General features: G+C 35.6%; 1 protein-coding gene across 1 annotated transcript in view; it reads left to right on the top strand.

The window, feature by feature from the left end:
- The window catches only part of TrpA1 (Transient receptor potential cation channel A1), a 39,755-nt gene that overhangs the window by 11,596 nt on the left and 1,839 nt on the right, over positions 1–26,320 (top strand). Inside the window, exons 4-22 of the mRNA XM_022083242.2 lie at positions 6,026–6,182; positions 7,436–7,526; positions 7,776–7,971; positions 10,419–10,628; positions 11,713–11,949; positions 12,165–12,365; positions 12,878–13,056; positions 13,750–13,862; positions 14,626–14,792; positions 15,037–15,206; positions 16,042–16,186; positions 17,693–17,803; positions 18,756–18,863; positions 21,375–21,617; positions 22,600–22,874; positions 23,084–23,210; positions 23,757–24,038; positions 24,368–24,527; positions 25,689–25,816. Of these exons, the coding sequence (XP_021938934.2) occupies positions 6,026–6,182; positions 7,436–7,526; positions 7,776–7,971; positions 10,419–10,628; positions 11,713–11,949; positions 12,165–12,365; positions 12,878–13,056; positions 13,750–13,862; positions 14,626–14,792; positions 15,037–15,206; positions 16,042–16,186; positions 17,693–17,803; positions 18,756–18,863; positions 21,375–21,617; positions 22,600–22,874; positions 23,084–23,210; positions 23,757–24,038; positions 24,368–24,527; positions 25,689–25,816 (3,300 nt within the window). The remainder of the gene's footprint in view (positions 1–6,025; positions 6,183–7,435; positions 7,527–7,775; positions 7,972–10,418; positions 10,629–11,712; positions 11,950–12,164; positions 12,366–12,877; positions 13,057–13,749; positions 13,863–14,625; positions 14,793–15,036; positions 15,207–16,041; positions 16,187–17,692; positions 17,804–18,755; positions 18,864–21,374; positions 21,618–22,599; positions 22,875–23,083; positions 23,211–23,756; positions 24,039–24,367; positions 24,528–25,688; positions 25,817–26,320) is intronic.

Genomic DNA, 26,320 nt, shown 5'->3' with positions numbered 1-26,320 from the left:
TTTCTCGCGGCTCGACTCTCACGTTACGAACAGCGACAAGGATTCTTATGGCGTGTTGTTCCCTAAACACATAACCTGCGTGGTTTTTCCATTGCTCCAACCCGATTAGTAGTTCTTTATTTTCGTGATGTCCTAGGAAAAAACGTCACTAATGTTAGGTTACGTTTAGAATACGTCCTTGTAGTACATTCAAGTCGCGATTGAGGCTGGAACGCTGTCAGTAGCTCAGATTGTATATCGTCGAATGATTATATGCATACTGAATAATTAATTGGAAATACTATGGAAGAAATAGGCAGGGACCTAATTTGAGATGTTATTTCGACATTTTCCTGGAGATACTGAGGAATGTTGCAAAGAACATGGGTTAACGTAGACGCACTCAGGAACAAGATTCTAATCTGGCGCTTTTCGGATATCAAGAAAGTGCCAACTCGATCCCCAAAACTTTCAGAGATTGTAAGAAATTTGTGACGCTGAAAATCACAATAATTTATAATTGAACTACGTATCTACCGTTGCAATACCAACAGTAGCATTAATGATGACAACAATTGTGTGATCCTGTAGGAATTTCGTATTGAGCCACCGACCGGAAGTACTGTACCAACTCGCGAAGGCGATTGTGGTGATAAACAATCATTGCATTGGAATCATTGAGAGCGGAAGACTAGATGCTCCGAGCTCACCCTAATTAGAAGAAAGTTTGCCCTTTACTGTAGTTGCGTGTTTATGAACTGAACTAAAAAAACATTTACCACCTACCTGTAGTTTGTAATCGACTGTTGTGCAATTCGACGATCCCATATAATTCCCCATCATCGTCAGAATTCACCAGCCACAATATTTGGCACATGGAGAACCGATTGCTATTTGGTTTTTGCCGTTCACGTAGCAATTAGCAGCGCTAGGTTTTGTGACGGTTCTGATGGTTTAAGTTTTAATGAGCCAAATACACTTCAAGAGGAACCACAGTAGTCACAGAGCTTTGTCGTCTTTATCGTTATGACACAACATGCAGACGAAACGTTTACATGTATTCAAGTATTTGTGCACGAATAAGGACGAAGGGATTTGCAAGGCTCGTGATTCTCTGCCCTCTGGGAGAGGCACTGACCCCTTACAAACCAGAGTGCACGCAGTGATCCCGCCGGAAGTGCAGTACATCTACGATGTAAACATTCTAACAAGGCAGAAGATGCCCCAGTGTTACCTGCATTTATGTAACTACGTAGCAAACATCTGATAGTCGCTTAAATTTTTAATAATTTTCCACAACTTATGGACCGCGGAGGGTCATTATCTTATTCACAAGAGACCACCACTGACCCCTGTTCTGAAGCTGATGAATAATTTTCGCACCGTCATATACCACTTTCTTCGATCCATTTTAATATTATCCTTTCATTTACACTTCGGTCTCCCAAGTGTTCACTTCCCTCCAGTTTACAGACGAAAGATAGTAGGCTTATAAATTTATTATCCTGCCTGCTATACGCCCTGCCCATCTGCTTCTTAGTTTGATAGCCGCGAAGATTTTTGGTTGATGTAAGAAAGGAATAGAAACAAACGCCCATCACTTTTTGGAGAAATGAACTTGTGAGAGAATGAACGAAAGAAATTTCAGCCTGGTGGTTTGTGGTATGTTAAAAAAATTAACTTCGAAGGTGGTCCACTTTGTTGATAACGATCGTTTCCTTAATTTTTAAATATGAATTGCAGTAAATTTCCCTGGAGAAAATTCTTATTCGGTTTCATGTAGACTAACATGTCGGGCAAGTGACCAAAAGCGGGTGATGAACTGTCACGCAATTCTCTTCGCGACTAGAAACTTCGACGTTTACAAAAGGTGCTCCGTTCAATATAATTAACCGCGTGCGTTTTGCGGATTGGCGTCTCCCGACGATCTTGCCACGTGCTTCACGAGATCAGTGGCGGTAGCGTCTCTTAGGCGTTCCTTGCGAATGTGAACTGAGGGTCTTATGACTAGGGAGGAACAGCTTCGGCATGTCGATATATCTTTTGCAAAATAAACGTTATAAAAATATCAAAACAAAATACAGATAAATATTTATATTAATTTGAATATAAAATACAGACAATAAGGGAAAAATTCACAATGAATGACGATGAGTTTATTATTAAGCTGACACAATAAGAAATTGTTAAAATTTGCTACTGAATCTCTGAATCTAAGGTATGTAATTACTACTTAAAATGTACTTAACATTATTGTTATCAGTTAATAATAGAATATCGATTGAAATTCTGGCTATGCGCATTACCCTACTAACCAATCCGGATTTATGGTTCCGGGGGCCCCGGGGGAAATCAAAATATGGAAGCCCCTTTCAGTAACAACATATTTAGGATATATTGCAGTTACAAATAAACAATTATTAAGTTTAATAAGTATCACGTGATCGATTTCCGTAGACGATTACCAGGACGCATTTCGCCGTAAAAATCTGTGTATTTTATGGAGGCCCTGGGACGAGGCCGCCCCCCCCCCCCCCCCCCGTCAGCCTTAATGACAAGTATTCCGAGAACGTTTTCTTTAAATGTCAACGCCTTCCGTAAACCCCAGTAAAAGAAACAACTTCGTGTTTTACTCTTTAAAAATTGGCGACAAAGAAATAAGAATTCTAGCAGATAATTACAGTTTTTGTAAATGAATTCGCGAATGTTCGACGCCCACTAAGTTAAGTAGAATGGTTCGAAGTAAGTTGTTCGTCATTGAAATAATTTAATATGGCAGCTTAATGCGCAGACGCTGTGTCATCAATGCACGCAAATGTTCTGGGACCTCAGCATCGCAGTTCCGTGTCCCCTGGGCCAGTCTAACTCTGATTTCACATGCCCCATGGTCCTTTTTCCTTGATTCCATTATAGAGTCGTTGCTCCTATAGCACGCCCAATCGTAAGCCGTGTCCCGTGGGAGACGTCGTGGCTTGGGATAAGGCTGCACACAAGATGAAAACAACAACTATCCCAGAAGCCTTAATGGGAATTTCCATAACAATTATTGAAAACCGTATATGACGCTCGGTTAAGATATTTTGGGTGAAAGTAACAACGAAACAAGTCCAACTTAAAACGGAAAGGATTTTGAAACTTGTAACGCGTGTTTACGAGAAAATTGCCTTGAATACCACGAAAAATGAGGTGGCCCTTGCTTTGATCCTCATTAATAATATTTAAATTGTAACATGGAAGATGGGATGGGCGCGGTCATGTGTCATATATAGAAAAAATGAGAACTTCATACACGATTTTAGGCGGAAAACCTGAACGTACAAGACCTAGGCATTTATGGGAGGATTAATAGTGTAGTGGATGTTTAAGAAATATGATACGATAGTGTGGAGTGGACTCATCTGGCTCAGGATCATGTGAACGCAGTAGTGAACTTTAGGGTTCTATAAAATTTAAGGAATTTCTTGAGTAAGTTAGCGACTATTAGCTTCTCAAGAAGGTATCTGCGCCATGGAGTTACGTAAAGTAGATCTTAATTCTTCTGTAAAATATGTAATAAATTATGTGCGATGTTTCATTTTATTCCCGCTAACATAAACAATATTTTGAAACACAACTTTTCTGTAAATGAAAACATGGTTTTCTCCAGTTCAGCGTTAATGTCGTAAGACTTATGTTGTAGGCTAGTACCAAGTTTTGTCCTTCGCTGGTCCGACGCCTTTTTGCGTCCTGAAGTCGTGTCTTGGGAGATAAAATAATACCAACAACATTCATTCGTCTTTTGATTGATACGACAAATGCGCAACTTGCTCTGTTCTTCCAGTAAATTCATCGCCCTGACTTTGCTTTGTGTTCAATAATTATAATGAACCCATATTCGCTATGGGACATTCCTAATTTTGCGATACACACAAATTAAATCACGAATCACTATCAAGGTCAGCTGCTCTGTCACGTGGACCACACACACACACCCCTACGTCGTATATTTCGGTGTACCGACGAACTGTTACCATGGTAACTTCTACCAACCCTCGCCCCCTCTGCTCCCAAGGTAGATTATTATAACAGTGCGAGAAGACTCAGCACTGCTGGAGCTGTAAATAGTAGAAGTCTGGAGACAGAGAGGGGAGTTCCAGCACTAGTCTGCAGAGAGCAGGGTTCCTGGAGGCTGTGGCATCCTCTGCGCGTGGCGACGTGGTAGTTAACGTGCGACGCCTAACATTCTATGCTCAGTTTGAGGTTTTCCTGCAGTTCAACTTCCGGTTCTTTAAGTATGTCTGACAAGATGGCGCGGAACTGGAGGAAAGTCTTCAAGGGACTTCAGTTTCCTAAAAGATTGTGCCCTGAAGAACTAATTAAGGTAAAACCACGACATACGTTGCTTCTGAGTGTATATTTAGTTACAGGTCTTATAATGTAGGTTGTAAAAAATAAATTATTGAAAGACTGTATCTACATCCATAATTCATCGTTGAAATATTAATAGATCATAAATCTTACGTAGTTCAATAGAAACTTTAAATGCCACCTGAGGTTACACTGAAACATGTTGTGGTATTGTGATAAGAATAAGACATTGAAAACAAAGGCGTATAGACGAACGTTATTTAATTATAAAATAAGGTTTAAATAAAACCTGTTGTGGGAATATCGTCTTATTAAGAAACGCGAAGTTTTAAATTATCATAGCCATTGTCAACTCCCGTTGTGGAATCCTGTTCTAAGCCAAGTTTCGTATCCACACCGTAGTTCATAAACTAATCAACTATAAATGTTATCGCGTGTTGACGAGTTACCTCGTGTGTTTATACAAACAAACCTACTAACCCCACAGAGTAGAGCCTTTTTTGAAGCCCTGATAGACGCTGAATTTGTCAAGAAATCATCGATTTAACAATGACACTGAATGTTACCGTCACTGGACTTATCCTCAGCCAGATTACTCCCAGTTACTCCATCATCCTTATGATCCATTTTAATATTATCGTCCGTCACTCTGTGTCTAAGGCTTCCAAGTGGTCGCTTTCTTTCGGGTTTTAAAATTCTGTGTGCTCTTCACATTTTCCACTCGCGTGAAAACTAATATGGTGTTTCTAATTTGCATTTTAACTGTGTAACTAACGTTGCATGTTAATTCCCAGAGCTATCAACAGGAACCCATCTGTTAACTACAGTGTCTCTAGTTAATTGAATTGGAAGATTTGTCACTGCCATTAGATTCCGTCCACGGCGTGTCATTTATTCTAATCAATCGAGAACTTTCGTGTAAAAGGGGAATGTGTGATATTTGATATTTTTCTCGGGAGGACAAAAACTGCCTTAAATATTCAATACTACACTTAGCCCGAAGCAAGTATATGAATTTATACATCTCTTTCGCCACAATATAGAGCTATTATTTTTCTAGGTTAATAATTTTGACAACCAACCAACAACGTTATAATTACTGTTTGAAGTTATCCGCTGTTTTGCACCACGTTCTAGAATTATAAGGCTGTTACTCTGTAGTCTGATGTCCTCGTATGCTTCATCACATCACATAAAAGTGTGTAGTCTGCATGCTGAACTTATTAAAAATGTGATATAAGTATGTATCTGTGTAAGTTCGGCAATTGTTAGCTTAGACTTGCAAATATTGATCTTTACGCGTTCTTTTACGCGAGATTCCTTGTTCTGACGGCGACGGGTAAGAAAACCATAAATTCGGGACCAGAATGGAATGTCTGTCTGTTTGCCTTTCCGTGTGCTTTGTCTCACAAACCACATCAAACATGGAATCCTGGAATATTGCTCCGTGAAATGCCTTAGAAGTCGATCGTCGTTTCAGGGTTCCTTATTTCCCCCTACATCGCCCTGATTATGGAGGAAATAAGCATATCCGAAACGTAGATCTTGTTCTAGGGGACTACATGTCGCAATATCCCAGAAGCCTGCCACCTTCAATTTGTTTTGTGGTTTGTAAGAGGAGACAACGCTTCGTTGTGGTCCAGCAACTGGTTCCTGCAGATGAATGGCTGAACTCAACGCTCTGTCCCACATGTTGCAGGCCGCGGAGAGCGGCAATGTGGAGGATTTCGGGCGCCTTTACCTGGCAGAACCCGGGCGCCTCGGTGTGCGAGACTCCAGGGGCAGGGCTGCAGCTCACCAGGCAGCGGCTAGAAACAAGCTGAACATCTTACAGTTCATTGCCGCTCACGGAGGAGGTACGATACACAACTACTTTAGTGGCCTCATGTCAGTCATTTGTTCACAGCAGTCAACTGTGCCACGAATCGAGCGGTGGTAATTCTGAACACGTATACACTAGACACGCTAATTCATAAAGTACCAGTGCTGACGCATGTAATGGTTTAGTTGATTAAAATGTACTTTTTTCATTAACTGAATGTGTGTGTACATCTTTTTGGTACGTCCTGTACAGGGAGATTTAAAAATAGGTACACGACTATGATCACTCTGTGATCTGATAAATCCACTAATCAGCGCTCAGTGTTGTCTGCCTTGAAACAGCGCTGACTGCCGGGCGCTTTGCCAGTTGTCAACTTGCAAGTGAATTGCCTGCCACTAGACATGCTAGTACTGCATTCGTAAGCCACAGCTGGGACTTCCGATGTTCAATGCGGGTGGGACCAGTAGAAAAAATAGCTGTTCTAGTCTAGGATATCCATCGTGAAGTGAAAGGCAAATTGAGTATTAATAGAAATTTTCATAATAACTGCCTTTTAAAGGACAGATGACAGAGAGCAAATCAGAGGGATAACCCCAAGAACTGGTATATATGATCCTTTTCTTAAGGTAAAAAATATTATCATAATTAACTCTTTAAAGCCCATTGTCATATATACTGCCTGCTTTAACAATTAATAACTTTTCATTTTTATATATTGGTTTCATATGATTCACTCTGTGAACGGGATTTATGTCATTAAACATCATAAACCAATTAGTCATTTTAAGATTTGAGGTTTTCTCAGCGGTGAGTATGAAGATTTCTGTCTTCTGGGTTGTTGCGCTGTGTAGTCTGGTCGATGTTAACCAACGTTTCAGAGGTCATACTGCTTCCGTCATCAGAGTATGAATATTTCTGTCTTCTGGGTTGTTGCGCTGTGTAGTCTGGTCGATGTTAACCAACGTTTCAGAGGTCATACTGCTTCTGTCATCAGAGTATGAATATTTCTGTCTTCTGGGTTGTTGAGCTGTGTAGTCTGGTCGATGTTAACCAACGTCATCAGGGCGATGAATGACCTCTGAAACGTTGGTTAACATCGACCAGACTACACAGCGCAACAACCCAGAAGACAGAAATCTTCAATTAGTCATTGTCATGGAAATATGGTGTTTTCTTTGAGGAATGGACTGAATTGTAAAATATTACTTAGACAGATTTCAGCTTCAAGGGGTTAAGAACTTTGTTCAAAAGTCAGTGTGCTAAACTAAATAATTTTCACTTTTCCAGATCTAAACATCAAAGACGATGCCGGCAACACGCCTTTGCATGTGGCTGTGGAAAATGAATCTGTGGAGGTTGTTGATTATTTACTACAGAGGTCAGTAGCTGAGAAATGAACACATTAAGTAAAGTAAATGTGTTGGTTTATCGAGAGTTTCCGTACTTAAGTTTTGCATACTGAGTAATCATGGTAATGCAATTACATGAAAATTATATGGTAAAAAGAGTCTCATTTCTTCATCCGTATTAGAGAAGAGAAGTTTACGCAATTATTTAAATTGTCTGAGTGAATATATTTTGTGTACAATATTATGTTAAATAAGAATACAATATGTAATGTTTTTAGCGGTGTGAACACAAGCATACTGAATGAAAAGAAACAGGCACCAATTCATCTGGCGACAGAACTGAACAAGGTAGCGGTACTGGAAGTAATGAGCAAGTATAAAAACCGCATTGACATCCTGCAAGGGGGAGAACATGGTCGCACAGCTCTTCATTTGGCAGCCATCTATGATCATGATGAGTGTGCACGAATACTTGTAAGTGCAGATTCATATGAAATACTGATTTTTATCTTCATAATCTTCTGTATAGTAAGGTGGGTAATTTAAAAATAGATTTATAATGAGAGACGTGTGTTAAATTAAGGAAAAGCAAAAGGTGCATTTACAAAAGTAATTTTTATAATGATTTCTTGTGCTGATGAAAATAAGAGTAAGTTGTATGTCTGCACATATTGTGAAAATATATCATGAGTTTAGGATTTTGATGGTCAAATATCTTGGAAAAGGGGGCGATTTTGAATTCTGATGTGATGTTGTGAGGGTGATATTAATATGGACCGTGGGAAAATGAGTTTTGATGCTATGCTGGATTGAATTGCCTAAGACCAAGTGGTCTACCTTTAAATAAACAATTCTAATTAGTCTCTTTCTGCTACCAGATAGTTAAAATCAATGGCTTTTTAGCTTTCCTCACTTTCATAGTTGTTTATATTTCTTAGTTTTTAACTACTTTCTTGTTTGTTTGTTAGCCAGCTAGAATACCACATGGACTCTGTCATGAAGTTTCAGTCAGAGGTACTTTTAATAAGCAAACATAACTTCATACTTATCTAATATGAAAGCAATAAATATTAACTTATAATGGCTCTTAGCCTATATAGAGTCAGCATAGAGTGTGTACTATACCATCTCAGGAAAACAAAATTATAATAATAAAAGTTATGCTGCAGTTACATCTGACATAATATGGTCATTTACATATGGTTTTTTTATGAAAGTAACTTTGCGATATAATTCTGGGACACTAACATTGTACAAGTCACTCTTGTAAGAAAGAAGAAAAAGAAAAAGTAATGATTTGTCACTTTTTAACCAGGCAGTCTGACCAACCTTCATATGTTTTATAACACATGACAGTCAGTATAGAGTATCACCATGGGACTCCCCAGAGTCTTGCATGCCATGTTAGCATTATATGAAACAGCATGAATATTTTGATAACATCAGTTTATTTGAGTTCATAACCTAACACATCACAGGCACATAATATAAAGCCTCTTCATTCCCATGTACTTCTAAGTCTGTCACCTTTCGTTTTCTACCATATAAAATTATGCAATAATCGTTCATATCATAATTGCTCTTTTCCTTCTTGGTACTTAAAATTTAATCCTAGCATTGGCATATTTTATATTTAAACCCATACCTTAGAAGCACATTATTTCCATTTCATCCCCCAAGTCATAAACATTTTTTTAAAAAACATTTTCTTTTTTAGATTCACTTGATTAGATGTCTTTACAATAGATTTATAACTCTGTGTGGATACATTGCTATTGCTAATAGAGCTAATCAGCAGAAATTCTACACTACATATAATAAACAATAAATATATTAATTATTTATTTTAATCCGTCTTATCACAATATTTAAAATTTCTTATAATTAAGATAATAAAATATCATTGATGTTCCATATCGATTGATCGATTTACATTTTGGAACATTTTACACAACATGTTTCAGTTTTTATAAAACCATCATCAGGTGTAAAATATCTACGAACTTAAAACTCAAATATGATTCCATTTGGTGATGTTTTCATTGTGTTTGTTTTTCATTTTTGGGCGGAGATGTTGTTTTTTCTTAAATTTTTTTTATTGGATGTACATATCGGTCTAAGATGTAGGAGTGATTGTTCCGATATGTCCAGAAGTACTACTGTCTTCATATAGGTGTGGGTCAATACTGATATTTTACACCTGATGATGGTTTTATAAAAACTGAAACATGTTGTGTAAAATGTTCCAAAATGTAAATCGATCAATCGATATGGAACATCAATGATATTTTATTATCTTAATTATAAGAAATTTTAAATATTGTGATAAGACGGATTAAAATAAATAATTGTTATAATATTCACAATATGACGCAATTACACTATTTTAATAAATATATTATTGTATTGAGGTATTAATTATTTTTCCTTTTTTTAGGAAATATAAATTATATTAAATGAATGTCATATATTTTAATAAGGTCTTGTCTTACATGACTCATATCTTATACTACAAGGCATTTTGGGGGAATTCGATAACATTCGAAGATCATGTAAAGTAATGGTTATAGTAGACCAAAGATTAAAGTGAAATATTTCGGACAACTTTCAGATTAAACTCCCAACATCCAATTTAACAGAATCAGTAATTTAGAGGTAAAACGTATGCCATCTACAGACACACTTTTGGACCTACATTCACTGACTTTGTTTTGTCTTGGACATCAAAATGTTGTCATTTATGACACATTATTTGTTGTTCCTCCTCCATTTATTATATATTATGCAGGGATACCAAAATTTCAGGAAAAGAGAATGACATTTAAAAAATAACGTTTCAAACAACTCTTATCTTCTGTTACCGCAGACACTTTGCCTTACAGTTCCTGCACCTTCTAAACATTATTTGTGTTCTTATATAGATACGAGAATTTGGGGCTTGTCCACGAAGGCCTTGCAACAATGGTTATTATCCAATTCATGAGGCAGCAAAGAATGCTTCTTCACGAACAATGGAGGTATTTCTGCAGTGGGGAGAATCTCGAGGTTGTACCAGAGAGGAGATGATATCATTCTATGACTCTGAAGGCAATGTACCACTTCATTCAGCTGTTCATGGTGGTGACATTAAGGTAAATTTCTACAGATGGATAAAATGTGTGTGTTAAAGAGGAGGTCCTGTAATCTCTCTCTCTTCATAGCAGTCCTACTCAGGCCCTTAATCCTTACGCTACCGGAAGGAGACTTTCTTAAAACTGTTCCATAAGAAAGAAGTATCCAGAAAACTAATGGCTACAGAAATGTATCAAATGCATTTGAAACCATATTCATATTGTAATGTTTATAATCAATCATACTGTTTTTTGTACTCCATTAAAATTATGTATATTGAAGAACTCCATTAGCAGAATTCAGGATTGCCAGAAAATTCAGTGTTCAGTCAATAGATAGTATTTCAAAGCTCAAATAAAAAACATGTACCCATATTTATACATTTATGATGTTTAGGGAACAAATTTTGTATAATGATCAATATAGGGATATAGTTCAAACTGACATATTCCATAAAATCTATTTCTAAATGACAACTATGGTTTTATACAGAATCCTTTAGCCCTTCACCATTTTTAAAATAACTTTTTCACAGAACATCTGAAAACATGATGAATATTTGACATCAGTCATCTGAAGACAGTCATCATCATAATCATCACTGTGAGAATCTGAAATCTTTCCTAATGCTCATCTAACAAGATATGTTTCTTAACTAAGAGTGAAAGAGCTGAATACAATTTGCATAATAATACTTGGAAATTAATTCCACAGATAATGAACGTCTGAATACAGACACCAGATCATTATGAAGACGGAAAATTCTACAAACATACTAAAAGATCAATAAATGCAATGCATCAAAATGTATAATAGTTTTTAAAATAATATAGATTGATAAACCTGAAGATTATGTCATGAAACATCGAAACATGTCGTTCAAAAATAAAAGCGCTGAATAATGTAATGTCATACTACGATAAAAAAGCGCCATAAATATAACATAATATACTTTATACTGTAAATATTATAATATTTTAACAACATCATTTTAAATAAGTTTGTGTATAGACTGTGAAAATAAATATATGTATTTGATTCAACACAAACATGACGCACTTAAGATACAAATTGAATACAAGTGTATTTGCTATTCCGGCATAGGCTGTGGAGCTGTGCCTCAAGTCAGGAGCCAAGATATCAACACAGCAGCACGATCTCTCCACTCCTGTCCATCTTGCATGTGCACAAGGGGCTATTGACATTGTGAAGCTGATGTTTAGTATGCAACCTGCAGAGAAGAAGCAGTGCCTGGCTTCTTGTGATGTACAGAAAATGACACCACTCCACTGTGCTGCCATGTTTGATCACCCTGAAATTGTAGAGTACTTGGTATGTGAGGTAAGAACCTACAAAACTATGAGAATATGAAGCTAATAAGTTTGCAGAATTACATGAAAAGGTACTGAAAATGCCAAATAAATCATCAATACAGTTTGATTCCTTGATCACAAATATATAGTTTAATTTGGAGATCAGTAAATAAACCTTTTGGTGATTCGAAAAAAATACATAATTCCTTACCTTTGAGTGAGTTAATACATTGTCTTCTGTAGGGTGCAGATATCAACACTCTCGACAAGGAGAGGCGCTCACCTCTTCTGTTGGCTTCTTCTCGTGCCGGCTGGCGAACGGTGCAGATCCTCATTCGGCTGGGTGCAAACATTCATCTAAAAGACGTAAACTACCGCAATGTCTTACATCTTGTTGTTATGAATGGAGGGCGTCTTGAGGAATTTGCTGATGAAATGATCAAGGTTAGCTGGGGATTTTAATGATTTTATTATTAAAATATTACTGTATTGTACCATTTTATGTTGTGTTACTCCATTACAATGCACATATTGCTTTTGAAAAATTAATCACTCTTTAACATGTTCTATGAAATCCATCTTGTATATCTCTATTTTGTTTTTATTTTAACTTGATGAGCATTTCTGTATACCAGTTTCTACCATAATCTTAGTATTAGCATTAATTTTTATATATATTTATTTTGTCATACCAGGATTGTGCTCCATAGAGCTGCTTCTAGCATTATCACACATGAAACACACATGATTTATTCAGAGTGGATTTGTTTTACAATTAGACATGAACTTATTTCTTCTCATAGGCTGTAGAACTATGTTCTGTTTACTTTTTATCAAAGTTGATAATTCTGTCTTTGTCCAGATATTTCTTTTCTCATCTGAAAGAACTTCCACTTCAGTTGAATGTTTGTCTTGATATATGAAGTACAGAGCAGTTGTGTTATTAATCTATGAAGGTACAGTCTAAAGCCAGTTTGCTGCAACTCCTCAATGAAAAGGATAAGACAGGATGTTCCCCACTGCACTATGCAAGTCGTGAGGGCCACATCCGTAGCCTGGAGAATCTCATTAGACTTGGTGCCTGCATCAACCTCAAGAACAATAACAATGAGAGTCCTCTGCACTTTGCAGCCAGGTGAGGGTCCCAGTGTGAAGAACACTTTGAAGTTTTGTGGCAAGGGTAAATATGCCCAATTCTTCTAGAATATGATCCACACTCCAATGCCATACGGTTGCTGTTGTTGTTGTTGTTGTTGTTGTTGTTGTTGTTGTTGTTGTTGTTGTTGTTGTTGTCACCCTTATCACGTTGATAATATCTGTGTATATAAAGTAGTTGGACCATTTGATGTGAATTATTTTCTCACCAGTTTCCTGAAATAATGCAATTTTAAGGTAAAAATTAGAAAAATATCCTATATTTTTAATATGTTTATTATAACATTTTTGTATAGCTTAAAATTCTTCAAACTAGGTGGCAGAACTATGCAGACCAACAAAAATGTGTTTTCATAGCTCAGTGAATGAAATAGAATGATGCAGCAAAAGGAGAGAAATTTTTATTGGTGTTGACTAAAGTCAAATGTTGCACTAAACAGTTACATATGACAGCAATAGGGTTGGTATCTAACATGAAAGTGAATTAGTTTACAAACATTTGCAGGATTTTCTTTAGAACAGACAAAAATAATAAATTCGTAGAGACCATTTCACTAAAATTATGTCCAGATGTTTTTTGTCTGAAACCTTTAAGCAAGTGTAAATGGCTGCTGAACACATAAGCAATGTATATTACCGGTTAGAATATTTATCAAATAATTTTATTTTTCAGGTATGGGAGGTACAACACAGTTCGCCAACTTTTAGATTCAGAGAAAGGGTCGTTTATCATCAATGAAAGCGATGGTGGGGGTCTAACTCCTCTACATATTGCATCACAGCAAGGTAAATTAAACTGCATATCCAGTTCATGCAGCATATTTTAATAAAACTTAATTTTGTAAGTAATAGTTGAATTTCCTTTACACTATCTGTAATATTACCAAATAGTCATTAATTGATTGCATAATTTACCCACATTTGTTTTCAAGATTTTGTGGTCAAATATTATGGCTTATGATTTACGTGAGGATTTATGAAAATTGTGCATAATGGAAAATACTACTTACTTCTTTATATATTCACAAGAGTGAAATTTCTCTAAAAAGTTGTTATTTCTTACATACTATGAAGGGGTATATAAGATAGGTTCTTGTTTTGTTAGAATTCTTCATGAATTTTTAAATCAGTCTTCAAGTCGTGCTCTTAATTTTTCTTCTGTCTCTCATACAATCTCATCTGTTACATTTGCATACATGCAAGTGCATAGAGCAGATGGTAGTATCATGTGATAATTAGGAACTGAACTAAATACAGTGTTTTTCTGCTCATGAAGATTTTTATACTGGCTGCTAGTTTTATCAGATTTAAAGCAATGAAGAAACCTTCTCCATTCCTCTCTGTATGCTCACAAGTGCTTTTGTTTTATCTGTATCCATTCCATCCATATCCTATTTTGTATATCTTCATTCACTTAGTCTTCAGAATGGTTGTTTGTCTGTCATCTTCATTTTTATTCTTTCATGGGAATCCTGTTTGTTGTCCATGCATAACGTGTCCATACTACTGTATCCTTAATTTCACAAACTTTCCTGCTTCGCATGTACAGGACATACCCGAGTGGTGCAGCTGCTACTGAACAGAGGTGCTCTTTTGCACCGAGACCACAACGGACGTAACCCACTGCACCTTGCTGCAATGAGCGGCTACACACAGACCATGGAACTGCTGCATTCTGTACATTCACACCTACTTGATCAGGTTGACAAAGATGGGGTAGGCTTCTAATTCAGTATTAATGTCAGCTTTGCATGATTTACTTCTGTGCCTCAATGAACCTTACAAGAATAGAGAGTTTACTGAATGGGAGTTTTATTTTGCAGATGTTGTATTGGTCACACAACAATGGCTCTTAAACCATCAGTACAAGGATTTAAATACTTAGTGTACAATGAATACGTTTTGTGTGGAAATTATAAACCTGCTTCTTGAAACAGAAAAAAATATTGTTGTATTACAGAATACAGCACTACATTTGGCAACTATGGATAATAAACCAAGTGCTGTTGCCTTGTTGTTGTCCATGAACTGCAAGCTGTTGTATAACTGCCATGATATGAGTGCAATAGACTACGCCATTTATTACAAGTTTCCAGAGGCTGCACTTGCTATGGTTACACATGAGGAGAGGTAAATGCTTGTAATTTCTTTATCAAAGTACAGTTCACCACCAACCGGTGCCTTGTGTTTCTCAGAAACCTGTGGATTGAATCCTTAAGGTGGCGACTGACTTGTAACATTTACTCGTAATGTAACATTCGCGGCAAGCATGTTACATTACACCACAACTGGTGAATCGCATCGAATGCTCGTTTTGAACGCTCGGCTCGACTGTGCTCGTGTGCGCTCCATTCATTTCATTCAATATGTCGGACATGGCGGTTGTGTTATCTTTGTTCCATTTAATACGCTACTCTTATTTAAAGAACTCGTGAATGCTCGTTACGACGCCGCTCGACTGACTGACTGACTTGTAATGTAACACTCAAAGGGATTCGCGAAAAAAACCGACAACACGATGGAGCGCCCGCGAGCGTGAGCAGCTCGCATTGAGCGGCTCCGTTCGCTGTCTTCACTTGTGTAATGCTCGATTTGTAACACGTTACATTACCGGCAATTGTTACAAGTCAGTCGCCACCTTTAATCTACCTAAAAAACAATCTTCGAATACTTGTCCAGTCTTTGTAAAATACCGCTTATAGTTGAGATAAATATGGTCAGTGCAGTTATTTCCTAGAAAGGTACCAGTACTCAAACTTGCCAGAGGGAATATTCTTTTAAATGTATATTTATGCACAGGAATCATTACATAAATTAAAACAAACATTATACCTTTTATTTCTCTGTTAATAAACTGTTATGATCATATGAATATGACGAATGACCTTTCCTCTACCATTCGTGTTCTGTCACCTGTTTATAATTGAAGTCATGATAATGGTCTTGGTTACTGTGCTTCATTCAGGGCTCAAGAAGTGATGGCTCTCAAGTCAGACAAACACCCCTGTGTGACTCTGGCACTTATTGCATCCATGCCAAAGGTGTTTGAGGCAGTCCAAGACAAATGCATCACAAAAGCAAACTGCAAAAAAGATTCCAAGTCTTTCTATGTAAGTCACATTTATGATACTTCTTGGCAGCGTTGTTGCATTCTGTGTATATGCATTTCTACAGAATGTCTCATTCATTAGTTTACACACTTAAAAAGCAAAATATACAATTTGACCTCCATATAATAAATAAAAATTGTATCTCCTGATTTATTAACCCACAGACATACTTTTTTAATTTGGTTTTTCCAATTACCTACATGATTCAAAACTGAAATGTTATAATGATTAGGTTAGGTATGAAACTTGGTCTTGTACACAAGAACATGGCAAGGAGAACATTTGGGAGCAAGAGAGAAAAAGTAACTGACAGATGGAAAATATTACAATCTATTTACATAACCAGAAGGCTAGAGAAAATTGCATAATGAGGAGCTGTAATAATCAAATCAGATAGGACAATGTGGGTTGGGCATGTAGCATACTAAGGAACTATGGACTTTGAGTGAATAGGGTGTTATGTGTATTAGTTTCATCTGGTTCAGGATAGAGTTTATTGATGGGCTATTAAGAACATGGTAATTGATCTTAAGGTTCAGTAAAATGTGAAATATTCTTTGACTAGCTTTGTAACTATTAGCTTCTTAGAAGAAATCTGCTGCATGAAGTTATTAAATAACTACATAAAATCTATTTAAAAATGTTAAAATAATTATTGCAAAATTATTATAATAATTTGCAGCTGGTAAATGGCAACGAGTTGTTTAAATGAACAGAATTCTTTCACTGTAACATGTTTTCAAGCCTCAAGTTATTTGTTTCTAGGGGCATTCACATCCATGTGGAATGCCTCCTAGAATTTCTTTCTTTCTCTCTATCTGTCTGTCCGTACACGTGAAACATGAGAATGGATGAACATATTTAAATAACATTTTATGTTGGAAAGTCTACTAAAACTTTTCAACACATTCCAGTTTTGTTAAAATCAGACAACAATAAACAGGCACTTTACATGAAGACCTATATGCTGAAGTACAGTGCATGTCAAATCTCCAGGCTACCTTGGTTCCCATGGTTACTGTTATTATTATGCCTTGGTTACAGGTCAGAGGTCAAATTATGGTGTGAATACACCAAAATTGTTATGCTATGTGTACATTTTCTAACATTCTTTGTTTGTGTTGACATTCTGTAAATTGTGTGCATGTGCTATGGCTGACACAAGTATAAGTAACCACTGATACGTGACATTGAGACATCACAGTTCCAAAGTGGCAATTCATATAGAATCATATACTAAAGCTTGAAACAAGTGGTAATAATTAGAAATTGGAGGATAATAAGTGATCACAAGTAAAGATCTTTGTTGAACTGCTTTGGTCTATAAGTAAATGTCTTGATGACATAAAAATTGCACAAATATAAGACTGGTAGACCAATTGAAATTAGTGTGAATTATCTAGAATCTGCAGCTACCAGCACAGAAAGCACTATCTAAGTACTGCACAGCATTGTGATCTGTTGTGTGCTTTATTCAATCATGTACCGCTGTGTTTCCTATGGCAGATCAAGTACAGCTTCTCTTGTCTACAATGCCCAGCCCTGTACGCACAAGTGGACCAACGCACTGGTGAAGCACTCATCATATCTAAGCCAATACCTCTTCCAGCTCTCAATGTAAGTGTGTTCTCTTTATGCAATAGGACCTCCAGCTGCTGCTGACTGCTTGCATCAGCATGTTGGAAGTCATCCATAACTTGTAAAACTGGTTTGCATGTACAAGCTCAAATTGCATGACATGTATTTATCTGTCTGGTTACTATCTTACAGGGCTGATGAATGTTGCTTCCTGTAACTAATACATCCAATATGTGAATCCTGCTCACATAATTGTATATAGCGATCTTCTGTAATGTTGTTCTGGATATTTTTTCATAATTTTATCTTAAAATTGCATCATTTCAGAAAAGCGGTGAGAAAATAATGTGCAGCAAAAGGGTTGAAGGTGTAAAGTTTTTGTCTCTTACAGGTGGTGTGCTTTTTAAAAGAAAGTTCTCAATTGCACTGTGGTTAGTTTATGGAGCATACCTCTTTTTACAACAACTATATGCTCACAAGTATTGCAATGCCAAACTTGCCTCATTCAGATTTTCTGATATGCTGCTACTATTCTAGCATACTGACCCATACTCTTTTTGAGGGAAAATTTTGGGAGAGTGGGTTATATGAAGTTTGCAGCCAAACCTCAGTGATCTCCATAAAATAATAGGATTGCTAAGTCCATGGTATGCCAGGAAAGTGTTAAGTAATGAAGATGCCATTGTCCTGCTGAAGTTTGTGTGAAACAGGAAATTACATTTTTAGAAAACAAGGAAAATTACTTTTAAAATTACAAAAATGTTTCTGGAACTCAGTGTGAACAGAAATCTTTAATACATTACAATAAAAAAATGTGGTGTGTTTGTGTGTGTGTGTGTGTGTGTGCTGTGCCATAAATTTTGTGCGCACATTTGTCATTCTCATATCTAGCCTAGATGCTATTTTAGTTATTTAATGTTAAGAAGTTGAGTGAATATGTAAGACCAGAACAGAAGTTAGCTGCAGCAGGCAGTTCTTTTGTTCTTGGCAGATCAAGTATTCATTCCACGCCTACCAATCCTCCAAGGACACCGTAGAATTGCGAAGGAAGCAGCTGAATGACCCATACTGGCGACCTCCCCCCTTATGTGTAGTCAATGTAAGTACTGGTTTATTGTGTAATGTGAAGATATTATGTTAAAACCCTTCATACCATGCAGCACTATAGTACAAAAGTCGAATAAAGCAGCTACTTTCACCACAATTATTGGCTGTATATTTCTTTACTTGCCAAACACATTTTAGCTTCATCAGTGGCTATGCATTAAATATTTGGTTCAGTATATAATAAAAAGTATATTAATTATAAAAGTTCTGTGTCATAGTAAAATGACTGACTCATACAAACATTAAAATCCAGAAGAGATGTTTGAGTTAAAAATAAATGCACATTTAAGCACTCCATACTTGTTTTTTTTTTAAATCGTACAAAATTATTGCCGTAAATTTACATTACTGTGCATCTATTATAATTTAGTTATTAGGTGTTACTTTCACTTGTTATAGAGTGTACTTTTCTAATCTTTTATGGCAGTTTAAGGCTCAGAAACTTTCTGATAGTTATATGTTACACTTGTCTTGCGTAGTATCTTATATATAAGCAACCACTGATGATGACTTCATGAAGCTAAAATGTGTTGGCAAGTTAAGAAATAAATAATTAATTGTGTTAAAAATGGTTGGTTTATTCAACAATTGGAAATATTACCTTCAATACAATTTTTGGTCTCCTGTTTGCACGTCTGTTGGTTAATTTGTCTTCATTGTACATAAACATTTAAGGTACCCTTTTATAGAAAAAATGCCTCTGGTCCTCAGATGTCACAAAGGAGAGTGGTGAGACAATACCTTGTAATGATTTCACAGAAAAGAATTTAATGAAGATTAGGAATTTATATGAAAATAATAAGGTAGTCCTTATTTCATGCTTTATTATTCCTTTATTTCTAGAACCAGAACTAGAATCTTTTGTCTCTTTATAAAAAAAGTGCTGATATAACATACATGTCTGTACTGCCAGAATAGAATCCCTCGATATTTATTTCCTAGGAAACCAAATCACCCCCAAGGAATTAGGTATACTGTCCATTTCTCTTCAAATTCAGTGTTTGATTTGGAAACTAATTATACTTCCATCATCAGGTGACAGATGGGAGGATGAATGCCTACTGTGTTGAGCCATTTTTTTGAGCTGGGTTCAAACCCAAACCAGGGTTTTTAAAGGAGGTTTATGTTTATTAAGTGTATCACATTCATCAACTTTCAAGTCCCATACTATTGTCAGATCAGGATATTTGAAAAGTTTACTGTAAACAGAGATTGCTGTTCATATTTTAATGACACTTTATCAGCTGTTCAGTAGAATTAAAGGATAGTTGTGGGGCTGATAAAGAATCAGAAAGAGTGCAGGAAGCATTACAGCTGTGACCTATTCTGACAGGTGAATGTTTTGGCATTTGCAGTTTAGTTGCTCTGTGCAAGAATTTGGTCAGATAAGATTCAGGAGAGATAATCATTACGCCACAGGGTTTGGTAGATACTAGAGTTTATTTGTATTGTCTAGGTACAAGTACATTGTCATGCCTGCTGTTGCAGTTGTATATAGTAGAGTACAAAACAGAGGTATGTATTGCAGTATTGTTGATGTGTATGTTAACAGGCACTGAGATACCAGAGTGTGAATGTTTTAAATTTGATTGCAATATGTAATATAAATCCCACATTATGGTAATATAATGAGGCAACATTCACTGTTAATAAAATTTCCAAGCTGTTGATACTATTATAATACCAGTGTCTTTCTCTACTATTCAATTTGTCTCAGTTGGTTGATATATGTACATAATTAATTATTAATTCATTGCTAATTTTAAAATTCATTATATATTTTTTACTTCTGAGAAATTAAAAAGTAATCATGTATGTATTATGTGTATTAACTGTAATGTGTAGTTAAAGTTTCATGTTTGTAAAACACGTTTATTTGTGACATAAGATGTTTTTGGATAAAGTAGTGCTTGATGTGACTGTGTAAGTGCTATGCTGCATACCTAATATATAATTGTTATATTTCAATAAGTGCTTCTGTCAAAGAAATTTAAGTGATTTATATATTTAGGTTTGGAACTGTTACTATTATAATAAGGGAGGCAAACCTATCCAATATTTGGTGCCAAAGTTACATCAGAAGTGAGTTTAATATCAGTTTTAGCCTTCCAGATGTTGCATTTGTGTTTCTACTCTGAGGTAACATCTGGAAGGCTACTAATTTAAAACTGATGATGATGTGGAACATTGAAACTGTGGTTAAAGAATAGGACACTGAAAACATGTCCTATAAATTAGTTTCCTAGTCATAAAATATTATCCATTTCAAGGTCTCATTGAATTACTTTAGCACATCTGCCTTATAAGCTCACTTCACAGCTGCCTGTTGTAATATATATATATAGGTTTCCTGACAGTAATAAGGGGAACAAAATGAAGCTTGACCTACAACTGAATAACTTAAAAATTTTAATCAAGAGAAAATCTGTATTAAAATGTGACTGAAACATTCTGTGTTTTCAGTAAACTCTAGCAATTAAAGCTGTATTTATGTGTGTAACAGGCAATGGTGGCTCATGGCCGTGTGGAGTTACTGGCGCATCCTCTCAGCCAGAAATATCTTCAAATGAAGTGGAACTCTTATGGAAAGTACTTTCACTTGGCAAATTTACTCATCTACTGCATCTTCCTAGCATTTGTCACAATTTTTGCAGCACAACTTATGGATGATAATACCATGACTAGTACACCAACAAAAGATGTTAACTCAACTTATAATGGGTCCCATAATGTGGCCAGTCTGGAGGTATTAATGCTTTATACCATTTTTTCTTCTTCTAATATTGTAACTATTGAAATATGAAGGTTTATCCAATCGATGGTATGGAACTGAGTGAAAAATATAATTGTATCCATACTCAACAAAATTTTGTGTAGTAAAGTATTATCTCTATATTATATAGAATTAGATTTTATTTTTGGTTTCCTGAAGCTTTGCTATGAATAGATATTCTGATTTTATGATCATTAGAAAATTCTTAAGAACACAGCTTAACTATAAAAGCTTCTTAAAATGGAACTGTAGCATTCTACAACATTTATGAAACTTTGATGAAGTTATTGTTAAGAAATTGTCCAGTGTTTAACACATGCTTAGTCGAGCTCATGGTAGACCTTTATATAACTTACACTGTCATGTAAGTGGTAGAATGTGAAAAGGCGTGTTTTAAGTGAGCTCTATTCTAGAGAACAGATTATATGAGATACAGAATTGAAGCTTTGCACTGAAATGTATTATAAAATAAGCAGGGACTTTAATATTTTCTTTATAGAATAATTAGAATTATACTTTACTTGAAGGTATAAACATATTTTTATGATTTATATGAAAATCATAAATATTAAAGGTGGAATTGTTTTAAGTTGCATATTTGTTATTATTATATGATGATAATTGTTGTTTTTATAATTTTCATAAACATTAGTAGTAGAAATAGTAATATATATGAATCAGTAATGAACATGGTTTTCCAAACATCAGACTTAGTTTAACAGTGTCCCAAATTGAAATCAGTTTTTAAACATTTCACTCCAGGTCCAATTTTATCACCACCACCACCACAAGGCATTATTGCTGTTAATTATAATTTTAATTTTAAATTTGTCAGTCTTGGTCCAATATTGGACCAGAATATGATTTTCCAAATGTCAGAGTGAATTTAACAGAGGAACTGCAAGAAATAATAAAGGTGTTGTGCCTAATGAAAATGTTTCTTTTGCTCCTTCAGCCCACGAAGCATGGCAACTTGCCAGTGAGGTATACATGTGCTATAATTATTATAACGTACATTGCTCTCAACTCACTGCGAGAAGTGTTACAACTCTATCAGCAACGTTGGCACTACTTGCTGGATCCCATCAACCTGGTCTCATGGCTGCTGTATATCTCCTCCATCATTATGATTGTACCGGTGTTTGCTGATCAGTTGAGTGAACTGCAGCTTTCCTGTGCGTCCATTACTGTGTTTCTCAGCTGGTTCAACCTGCTTTTGTACTTACAGCGGTGAGTGAACATATTAATGAGATTTTATCTGCTATGGGAGCAGAGATGGTTACATTACCCCATTGCAGTGCACCATTGAACTTTATATGCATCAAAATAAAATTCTGAATCAATACAAAACTTTTTTTAACAAGTTCAATTAAAAATGTGATTTTGAATGGCAGTTATTCTGTTCCTTTCAAAGTGTTTAGTTCATCTTTTTTTTACAGGTTTGATCAAGTTGGAATCTACGTAGTGATGTTCCTGGAGATCCTCCAGACACTCATCAAAGTGCTTGTTGTATTCTCTATTCTTATTATTGCATTTGGACTTGCTTTCTACATCCTTCTGTCTAGGGTAAGTTCATAATTCCGCTAATCTGTACTTTTATTTTTTAAAATAAGGCTGCTGATACTCAGATTAAAGGAGGAGAACCAAACCGAGTTTCTCAGCAGGAAGTTATTCTTTGATACAGTCATGTCTTAAATTCAGTGCCTGTTATATTTAGATGAGGTTTGGCTTCAGAGGGTTATTTTCACTTTCTGTTATTCATACTAAAAGCCTTTTGAAAATCCAGCCTAGCTTTCATATTGAAACATTTATCAACTTCTGACTTCAGTGACAAATTTTATGTAAGTTATAAATTGTGGCAAATTATTACAGCAGTTTGAAGTGAACCAATCATTTACTGTTAACATTATTTTGAAAAAGTTATACCAGCATCTCTTAGTGCTACATTTGTCAATCAGTTCAAATGCTAGTTTTCTACACAGTATTTAACCTTTTGCTTCTCTGTCATTTAGACTGATACAATTACACAATTCTTTTTATTATCTTAAATTCTATTGGCTGTACCAAACTTAAATGTATTTTGTAACTAACTGAAGTAAATTTCTTATGCAGGGAGGCCATTTATCATTTAGCAATGTGCCCATCTCTCTTATACGAACATTTTCAATGATGCTTGGAGAGATAGACTTTCTTGGCACATATGTACAGCCGTACTATGATGATGATAATGGTTTAGAGAAGAAACTACTGCCATATCCTATTCCTGCATTTCTCATCCTTGGTCTTTTCATGGTCCTTATGCCAATTCTTCTCATGAACCTTCTCATTGGTTTGGCTGTTGGAGACATTGAATCAGTTAGAAGAAATGCTCAGCTCAAGAGACTTGCTATGCAGGTGAGAAGGTTTGTCAGTGATAGCTCTGTTAATATAGTGACTAGGCTACATGCTGGATGACCAGGGTTTGATTCTCAGCAAGGGCGGGGATTTTTCTCTTAGTCACAGCATCCAGACTGACTATGGAACCGACCCAACCTTCTATACAGTAAGTACTGGAGTCTTTTTCCCTGGGAGTGAACTGGCCAAGACGTTGAGTTTAAGAACATGTGGAGCTATACACCAACTCCCTGTATGTCTTTTTGGTGGTGTTCTTGATTAAGTACAGAAATAACTTTATTTTAATATGAGAATGAGCATATGAAACTTTACCGTCTCTCACTGTGTAGGTTGTGCTACATACTGAACTTGAACGCAAGCTGCCGCAGTTTCTGCTGGAGAGAGTGGACAAGATGGAACTCATTGAATTTCCTAATGATACAAAGTGCAAGCTTGGGTTTCTGGATACATTACTGAGGAAGTGGTTTTGTAATCCCTTTACAGATGATGATAAGTATTTTATTATTCAAAAAGGATATACTGTATTGTTGGTGCTATTTTTGTATTCACATAGCCAAACAACTATCATGCATTCTTTGCAAAAAGGGAGGCCATGTCTATTAATCTGCACGCATATTTCATCTCAAAAATATCAAAAACAATGGGTTTTGATGGAATATAGTCTTGGTAAGGATGAACAAGCTTGTTTGAGACCAGTGCAGCATGGAAAATCACAAAGAATTAATTTGGAAAGTTTTGTACTCATTTAAGGTATACCTTTTATCTTTCTCTGTGGCATATTATCACTGCTTTCAACAGATTCTCATATGTCATAAATGAATGGGCACACCAACTTCATGCATTTTTATGCTATAACAATAGACATGATAAAATTATTTGTATTTTTAAATATGCAAATTCAGGTACTATTTTTAATCAGAATCCCTCTAAGTAACTAGATGGCTTATGGAACCCGAAGGTTCATCACCGAATTAACCAAAGCCCTGTCATCAGAATTCCACATGAAACAAAATACAGTTTAGTACCAAAAAGGAAATTCAATTTTATTTTGGCTCAACAGACAAGTTTCTCTTCCTTTTAAGGCTCCGTAATCATTTTTGAAATTTGATTATATGTGAACTTCTTTGACCATCCATGACCTTTTTCTTTCCATCCATAATTCATCAGCATCAACAAATATCTCCTTCATCTCTTCTTTTTCATATGGCACTGTATAACAACCATGCTGCTATATTTTATCATTAAATCCTATGATTGATTACGAAAGAAGATTAATCATGTTAGAAATTTTCTGTTGTTTTTATAGATGGACACATTTGAAACATGCACTGGAAATATGGTGTATTAAAATTATTTCTGTTTTCTATAATATTTAGCACTGACAGCATTATTTATGTTCAGTAAACAGCTATGTTAGTGAAATAAATGAAAAGAGGAAGTTAAGGACCCATGATCATCTGTACTATCATTCTGTTAACACTTTCCATACTATGAACAAAACATATCACTTTGGACCCAGTCATTTTCTGTGAATTTCTGTTGAAAATTTCAAAATGGAAAGTTTAACTCTCACAAGTTTTGTTTTCGATTGATTTGCCTCTTCTTACTGTGCGGACGCAGCATCCAGATTGCCAATTTCTTGTATTGCAGGTCTTGAGATTGTGCTGGACAGTTCAGATGATTATGTGTCCGAAGAGCTAATAAAGCAGAAGAGGAGGCTGAAGGAGATCTCATCAGCACTGGAATCACAGCATCTACTCCTGCGTCTCATTGTCCAGGTTTGTCTTCCTGCACCATTAATGCTTCTTTAAATTTAATATGTCTAATACTTTCAGTAATATGTGCTACTGCTAAGTTAATCTCGTTTTTTTTGTAAATTAAACTTTTAGTACAAATTAAGCTTCTTTGAATTTAAATATTTATTTTAAACTATCAAATAAATGGAGTTTTGTTCTTTTAAACACAAAATATAACTATCCCCAAAATTTCCCAGGGATTAGAACCTTGTAACTGCATATTTATATATCAGTATATTTGTATTCAAAGGTATAATGATTGTGAATATAGTTTTCTTTTTGCATTAATATAACAGCTTAGACCATTATCAATATAATTTAGGAGTTTGAAAGCACTTATTAGTTTTGTAGAATTTTGACATGATTTTATATAGTCACTATTGTTAAGTTGTACTAATGATATTTGACAATTGTTTATGCCAATCTTGCAGTTTACTAGTAAATTATATCCTTCATCCCCAGCTGATGTAGGAATGTTGAATGACG

The sequence above is a fragment of the Zootermopsis nevadensis genome, unplaced genomic scaffold (assembly GCF_977971745.1).
Source record: "Zootermopsis nevadensis isolate Lab colony 2312 unplaced genomic scaffold, Znev_1.0 Znev_ptg000010l, whole genome shotgun sequence".
Taxonomy (NCBI): domain Eukaryota; kingdom Metazoa; phylum Arthropoda; class Insecta; order Blattodea; family Termopsidae; genus Zootermopsis; species Zootermopsis nevadensis.
The sequence above is the reverse complement of the archived record's forward strand: the minus strand, read 5'-3'. Positions and strand labels throughout refer to the sequence as shown.